The sequence below is a fragment of the Nuphar pumila genome, chromosome 3 (assembly GCF_984573655.1).
Source record: "Nuphar pumila chromosome 3, dmNupPumi1.hap1.1, whole genome shotgun sequence".
NCBI lineage: Eukaryota > Viridiplantae > Streptophyta > Magnoliopsida > Nymphaeales > Nymphaeaceae > Nuphar > Nuphar pumila.
The window spans coordinates 122,786,360-122,794,777 of NC_143251.1; the positions used below are offsets into that span (position 1 = coordinate 122,786,360).

The following is an 8,418-nucleotide window of genomic DNA, read 5'->3' on the forward strand; positions in this document are numbered from 1 at the left end:
TTTGCGCCAACATTGCCAAATTTTGGATGGCAAATGAAGCATGGTTCTTCATGAAATGTATGTTTACCCAAAAAGACCTTGCTCGTCAATTCTTTCTTCAAGAAAAAATCCGGACTATCAAGCAAGGAGAAATGAGTGTTAGGGATTACTTTAGCACTCTTGGCCCTCTATGGGATGAGCTATCTTTACTAGAACCAAAATGGGTTTCTAGTATAGATGTGGAATTAAGGAGAGAACAAATGGAAAAAGAACACTTTTTCCAATTTTTACATGGGCTTAGGCCCGAATATGAGCAAGTTAGATCCTCCCTCTTACATAGATCAAAACCTCTTCCCTTGGAAGATGCCATAGCCGAAATATGCCAAGAAGAAACCCGTCTTGGCATGATTAAATGAGGAGATGATGTCTTGGCCGTATCAAAACCCGGCAACCACATGAAAACTTACAAACCTCCACATTTTGGAAGGCAAAATAACTATAATGGCAATTATAGAAAAGCCATTTGCCACCATTGTCAAGAACCGGGTCATATAAGACCTAATTGCCCTAAGTTGAATGAAGCACCAAAAAGTAAGGTTGCTTCCGTTGAAGAAGCTACTCAAAAGAAAGAGGAAGCAATCAAAGGAAAAAACTCTTTTTCTCTTGCTCAACTATCGGAAGCACTACAAACTCTACTCAAGATTCCATCAACTTCGGGTGCCGCCGTAGCTTCTTCCTCTCCTCCAGGTATGTCGTCTTGGATCCTTGACTCTGGAGCTTCCTTTCATATGACCCTTCTTGAAAATGAGCTTTCCGATTTATGTAATAATTATAAAAACTCCTATGTTTCAACTGCCGATGGTACATCTTTACAAGTAAAAAGTTTTGGAACCTTAAACTTTTCAAAAGATTTCTTTGTGCCAAACGTGAGAGTTGTATCTCAGCTTAATTTAAATCTCCTCTCTGTTGCTCAAATATGTGATCATGGATGTAGAATCTCCTTCTCAACTAAGGATTGCTTTATACAGGATCTCCGGTCCGGGAAGCTAATTGGGCAAGGCCATAGGAGGGGAGATCTCTATTACATGAGCAACTTGAAACTCCCCACTAACTCTTTTTGTAACCATGTCCAAGATAAAAATATTGATATTTGGCATCAAAGACTTGAACATTCAAGTTTCTCAAAAATGTACTCCTTTCCATTTGGAAAGAAATTTTGTAATGAGAAACATTTTGTTTGCAAGAATTGTATTTTTGGCAAAATGAAATCTACTCCTTTTCCAAACCGAACTTTTGTGTCCAAAAGACCTTTTGAGTTAGTCCATTCGGATGTTTGGGGTCCTTCTCCCGTCATGTCTAAAGGAGGGTACTCCTATTACGTCATTTTCATCGATGACTACACTAGGTATGTATGGATCTACTTTCTCAATTTAAAATCCGAAGTCTTTGACTTTTTCAAAAAATTTCATATGATAGTTAAAAATCAGTTTTCAAGTAATATCTCTACTCTTAGATCCGATTCGGGTGGAGAATATTTATCAAATGAATTTCAAAACTATTTAGAAGTAAATGGAATTTGTCATCAAAGATCGTGTCCTAGGACTCCCCAACAAAACGGCTTGGCCGAAAGAAAGCATAGACACATCATAGAAACCACTAGGACACTCCTTATTTCCAAAGAAATTTCAAAGAATTTTTGGGCCGAAGCGGCCTTAACCTCAACTTACTTAATAAATAGAATGATATCTTCATCCTTACAAAATACATCTCCATACGAAAAATTATTTGAAAGAACACCCGATTTCAATAGATTAAGAGTCTTTGGATGTAAATGTTTTGTCCTTACTCATAAACGGGACAAATTATCTCCTAAAGCTATTGAATGCGTGTTCTTGGGTTATGGAGAAAATCAAAAGGGTTTTAGATGTTTTGACTTGAAAAATAACAAACTCTATGTATCCAAAGATGTAACATTTTTGGAAAATGAAAATGGTTTTGTGAAAACTAAAGATATTGACGAAAGTGAATATACTTTTTTATTTTATCTTCTATCTCAAGAAGATGAGACTCCTCAAGAAGAGGAAATCTCTAATGTATCTTTGAATGACCTAGAGGAAATTCCTCTTGATAATGTTATAGATGAGAATAATAGACCAATCAACAATCTCAGATGAGTGCCTTAGAAAAATACTCTCAAGGATCCAACATAGAAACCTCGTTAAGGAGATCCAGTCGGATCTCCAATCCTCCTAATAGGTTTGTTTCCTATGAGTCCCTAACTCCAAGATATAGAGCATGTCTAATTGCGTTGCATTCATTTCATGAACCCTCACACTATAATGAGGCCAAAGATATTCCCCAATGGGTTGAAGCCATGAACTTAGAGCTTAGTGCCCTTGAAAAAGCAAAAACTTGGGAAATAACTTCGTTACCCACTGGAAAGAAATCAATAGGATGTAGATGGGTCTTCAAAATTAAAACCAAGAGTGATGGTTCATTAAAACGTTATAAAGCACGGTTAGTAGCTAAAGGATATGCTCAGGAATATGGAATAGATTATGAAGAAACCTTCGCACCTGTTGCTAGAATGACTAGTGTTAGGACTCTTATTGCTATTGCGTCAGTGAAAAAATGGCCTATCTATCAACTCGATGTTAAGAATGCATTTCTAAATGGCGAATTAAATGAAGAAGTTTACATGGATCCCCCATCTGGAGTATGTATTGGTAAAAATAAGATTCTCAAACTTAAAAAGGCATTATATGGTTTAAAACAAGCCCCAAAGGCTTGGCATGATAGATTTAGCAATGTAATGACAAGTTTGGATTTTCGTTCATGTTATACTGACACTGCTTTGTTTGTGAAAAGTGCAGGGTCTTCAGTAGTTATTTTACTACTTTATGTTGATGATATGATCATCACAGGAAGTGATGAGCAAGGCATTAATGATATTAAAAAGGTTTTGAAAGAGAATTTTGATATGTCTGACCTTGGTTTCTTAAGATATTTTTTAGGAATTGAAGTGGCGTACTCTCCTCGAGGGTACATTCTCTCTCAGATGAAACTTGCTGCTGACATCTGTTCCAAATCTGGTATCTCCGATGATAAGAAGACAGAAACCCCAGAAGTCATCAATGCAAAATTAAGGTTGGAAGATGGAGCACCTCTCGAGGATCCTACTCCCTACCGGCAACTTGTTGGGTCTCTAACCTACTTATCCATCACACGACCAAACATTGCTCATGCCGTCCACTCTGTCAGTCAGTTTCAACATGCACCTACAACCGTGCACATGAGTGCAGTCTTAAGGATTGTCAGATATATCAAAAATACCATAACTAAGGGTGTTTTTTTTTCTTCTGCCTCGTCACTTGATTTAATTGCTTATACTGATGCAGATTTGGGAGGAAATCCCAATGACCGGGTCTCAACTACCGGATTTTGTGTTTTCTTAGGTGACTCTATGATTTCGTGGAGATGCAAGAAGCAACACAAAGTATCCTTGTCCTCGACAGAAGTAGAATATCGTGCTATGACCACTACAACCGTGGAACTTGTGTGGCTAAGAAGCCTCCTCAGTGATATGGGCATTGTCATCTCTACTCCTTCGAAGATGTGTTGCGACAATAAAAGCGCAATCTATATTGCAAGCAATCACACCTTCCATGAGCGTACTAAGCATATTGAGATGGACTGCCATTACGTTCGGGATGAATACCTAAGAGGAACTATAGCACTACCTTACGTCACATCAGAGTATCAGTTGGCGGACTTCTTCACTAAGGCTCTTGCGGCTCCTCGGTTTTTGTTTCTTCTTAACAAGCTTTCGGTTATATCCCCGTAAAGCTTGAGGGAGGGTGTTAAAATACATGTAATTCATATATATATATATATATATATAATACCCGATAGGGGTATTTTTGTCATTTTACAAGTACCCGATAGGGGTACTTGTTTTTCTTATTTTATTTTCCTCTTTATTTTTTTTGTAAATCATTTTTTTATTTTTTGTTTTTTGCTCACACAAAAGGGGCTCCACCATGTAGTCGATGGGGCCCCCAACGGTCACATTTGTGACCGTTGGGGGCTCCCAACGACTACATGGGGAGCCCCCTAGGTGGCTCTCCTTTTGAGGCCTCTTGGCCCTCCCCCTCTCCTTCTCTTGTGCATAAATAGGGGTGAACCCCTCTTGTATTTCTCACTCTTGAGAGCTCTCTCTCTTTCAATAAGAGACATTTATATTTTTATGTTGTGTTGTCTCTTGTGGGTTTGGGTATTAGCCCTTGTTGTTTGTTCATTCGTGGATGTTTTAAGTGCTTAGTGCACTCTTTGCTTTTCCGCATATTTCATTACACATCCCCCATTGTAACTCACTTGTAGAAAATGCTTTTTTAGCATTTCACATTTTAATAAAAAACCTTTTTTATTTTTGTGTTTTTCATTTTTACCCTTTTACGGGTCTTGTGTGAAGTGTCTTTCTAGACACTTGTTTGCTTAGTTCAAGTGCTTTGGTGGAACACCACCACTTTCTTACATATATATTTTTTGATGTGTATATTTTTTATTTCTTTATTTTTTTTCTTCTTTTCTATTTTATTTTATTTTATTTAGTTCTCTTTGAACTAGAACTTTGTCCTAGTTCTCTCTTAAACTAGAGTTTGACTAGTCAAAAGAGCTGTTGGAGCAAGCTCCCACTCTATTTGTGACTGTTGGAGCTTGCTTCAACAGCTCTTTTGAGCTCTTTTCTCCCTTCTTTTTGTATATAAATAGGGGTGATCCCCTCTCATTGTATTCAAGGATGCTTCTTGCATTTTTGTGAGGTTTCAATAAAGTATTATTTTTACATATTGTGTTTGCCCTTTGTGGCATTTGTGGGTGTGCCCTATAGTGGTTTTTGTGCACCTGGTAGCCTTTTAGTGGCATTGTATTTGTGTGCACACTTCATTTCATTACAGTAACAAGTTTGTCAATGGGACTGATGAGAGCACTTTCATTGACTTGAAACATACTTATTTATGGAGAAAAATGTGTAAAATGGTAACCTATTCCCTTACTGCCTCAGCTTCAACTGGAAGTACTAGATTAGGGTTGGGAAACAAGCCAAGCTGCTCATGGATTGACTCGTGTTCGTATCGTAAATAACTTGTTCAAACTCATAAAATAGGCTCACCAAGCTGAACGTGAACAATAGGTACTCGGCTCAGCTCGACCCGTACAAGATTGTTAAGTAGTAAACAATATATTTTAGATATATTTTACATCATATAGTATATGTAGAACATATGATTCAATTATTTGGTTTGCAAAAAATAGGTTTAGTGATAAAATCTTATTACTTCTATCATTGACACAATGCATTTTTGTAATCCTATTTCTTCCGGCTCTAAAAAATGTATTTTTTCTGTAGACGAGCCAGCTTGAACTTGGCTCATTTAACTTTCTCATTATGAGCTCGAACTTGGCTTGGCTCACCACAAGATTGAGCAAAACTTGAACACTTCAAGCTTGGCTCGATCGGTTTACCAGCCCTATCTATGATTTAGAGAAAATATTTTTTAGAGTCGGAAGTTACATGACAGTTTTTTATTTTTTCTTCTCAACTTCTTTTGGAACAGCTAGCAAAGCATGTTTTTGGTGCATCTAGAATTGTTGCTACATCAAGTACCGGGAAACTGGAATTATTGAAGAGCTTGGGTGCTGATTTTGCGATTGACTACACAAGGGATAATTTTGAGGAGCTTCCTGACAAATATGATGTTGTTTATGATGCAGTTGGTGAGTTATCTTAGTTGCCACTTCTTCTGTCATAATTTGTATCAGCAATAATCCCACACGTTGAGGTATGTTTGGTTATATTTCTAATTTATGCCCAAATTTGGAATACTTAAGAGTTCACTTTACTGCAGCCAAATTATCTTTAACAATAGCAAGAAACCTACTTATAATATACATGTGCTATGTTTGCCTTTGTTCTGGCATACTTCCCGTTATGGATGGTCCAAAAGGAGTTCTCACCATTTCATCATGCGAACGAGAAATATGGATATAAGCTATGGATCAAATGATGATGTGTAAAAAGCCCAGCATGCCATTCTTTGTGAAAATCAAACATAGAAGACTATAATGAGTTTATTTAGTGAAAGGTAGTTGGTGAGCTGGTTAAGTAAATGCCGTTTCTCATCATTATCATGTTGGTAACAATGCATCCATTGCTCATGATGACATGGAGGGAACAATGCATAATATAAATATCTTGAAAAGTCACATGACTTTAAGCATGCCTACGAAGACAAAGTTCATGATCATATCGAAGAGAGCAAGCTTTCCATAATGAACTATTTGTGGTGAAATTAAGAAAAAGCTCTAATGTCTAACCTTTCACGCTAAATATTTAACAATGAGTAGATTGAAGCTAAAAGAAAAAGAAATTGACTTGTTGCATAAGGATAATATCTCTGAGTAGGTAAAAAAACCCAAAAAATGGAATGCACCTAAAATAAAAAAATGTATATACAAGTATAATAAAAATGGCCAAAAGCACTACAAGGTAACGTTGGTGACCGAATAATTCAAGAATGAGAAAGGTATTGATTTTACTAGGTTTTGCGACAAGTTTAAAAATCTGAGCAACTAGTGGAAACTATTTTCATTCATGGTGGCTTGAAAAAGCTCTACATGAACAGCCAAATGATTTCAATGTAAAAAATAAAGGACGAATGGCTTGCAATTTTGTTTATATTGATGATCTGCTTACTTTATTACAAGATTCACACACAATTAACAAGTTGGTAGATAATTTAAACGTCTCTTGTTATGAAAGACTAAACAACCCTTGGAAATGCAAATTTCTCGAGACAAAAAAGCCTAGGACATCATAAAAGTGTCATGAGAAGTTGTTGAACTGATACCAAATTATTAATGCCAATTAGTTACATCTTATAGGTCATCAAGTTGCATGTGTTTTTTTTTCCTCGAAATGTGTTTGAAAGTTCTTCCCTGAAATAATGTAGGTGAAAATTTTCTTTAAAAACATGTGCTCATAGCTTCCCTAAAACAATTTGGGAAAATCGATAAACATTGTTTATTTCTGTAATTATTTAGTTCGTGTGTTCTACAATGGCATCATGTTATGAAGTACCTAGAGTGGACTTCCATGCCTACCATCATGCGTTGTATTATATTTTCTATATTTTTCTGTTAAAAGTAGTTTCACCTCTGTTATCCATCTGCAAACTTCACATGCTGGTTGTCCTTGGAACTACTCGCCATTTTTTTTTTCAAAAGACAGACTTCATCTTATGTTTTCTAATATAATCTCAAGAAAAGTAAGAGGTTGCAGTGCTTCTGCTCATGCTTCCAAGCTTGCTATTTGAGCTCTCATGCTTACAGTTATGCCCCTTTCTCTCTCCCTGCATCACAGAACTGTTCTCATTCCACAATTCCACATGCAGAAATGCAAAGAATTAGCAGGTTGTAGTCTGTAGTACTCATTCAAAATAGCCGAAGTATGGGACTCACAGGTCAAAACCCATCTGCAACTGAAAAAAAAAAACAAGCGGTGGGCCACCCATATGAGGAGGGACCAAACCTATCACTAAAAATAGACTGCGAATTTTGAAAATGTCTGTTCAGAAAGAGAATAAAATCAAGGATGTGCATTAAAGCTTTTGGAACTTTCAGAGATCAAGCAAATTGGTTCCTTGGATGTATACTCCTTTGTCTACTTTGTACTGTTTTTCATATGTTTCTGCGCTAATACCATCCTGCGTTTGCGTGCTTTTGAGACAGGGCAATGTGACAAAGCCATTAAAGTAGTTAAGGAAGAGGGCAGTGTCGTGGCATTGACGGGTGCAGTTACTCCGCCTGGTTTTAGATTTGTGGTAACGTCAAATGGTTCGGTATTGACGAAACTTAATCCATTCCTAGAGTCTGGAAAGGTGAAGCCCGTGGTGGATCCAAAGGGACCATTTGGTTTTTCGAAGGTGGCTGAAGCCTTCACTTATCTTGAAACTGGAAGGGCTACTGGCAAGGTCATCATTTTTCCCATCCCATGATAAAACGGTTTGCTACCTCATCTTTGTTAGTTTTCCATACTTTATGATACTTGGAATGTTGTCCATAGCCATCAGTTCTGATATTGGTGTTTGCTAGATAAAAATGAAGTTGTATGACCTTAAAATCGCAAATCCAATCAATAACAGACAGAACAGATAAAAAGGTTGCCTTGAGTTTTTGTGATTTTTTTTCATGAATAACGGGAAATCACCCGGATCAGAGACCTAGTCGCCCTGGCTAAGCCTGCTGTACTTACGGTCTCTTTCCAGACGGTGTAAACCCGAGGCGCACCCATTGCTCCCAGGGAGTCGCCAGGCTTCACCTAAGCAAGGGCATATCCCTTGCCCTCGTTAATGCAAGGGGTTTGACACTTATGGAAATGGA

At 37.3% G+C, this 8,418-nt stretch overlaps 1 protein-coding gene across 1 annotated transcript in view; it reads left to right on the top strand.

Moving 5' to 3' along the window:
- Window positions 1–8,196, top strand: part of LOC149843576 (NADPH-dependent alkenal/one oxidoreductase, chloroplastic-like) — a 70,215-nt gene extending 62,019 nt beyond the window's left edge. The window contains exons 3-4 of the mRNA XM_089999923.1: window positions 5,595–5,754; window positions 7,768–8,196. Of these exons, the coding sequence (XP_089856049.1) occupies window positions 5,595–5,754; window positions 7,768–8,033 (426 nt within the window). The 3' untranslated portion in view covers window positions 8,034–8,196. The remainder of the gene's footprint in view (window positions 1–5,594; window positions 5,755–7,767) is intronic.
- Window positions 8,197–8,418: the final 222 nt, after the last annotated feature.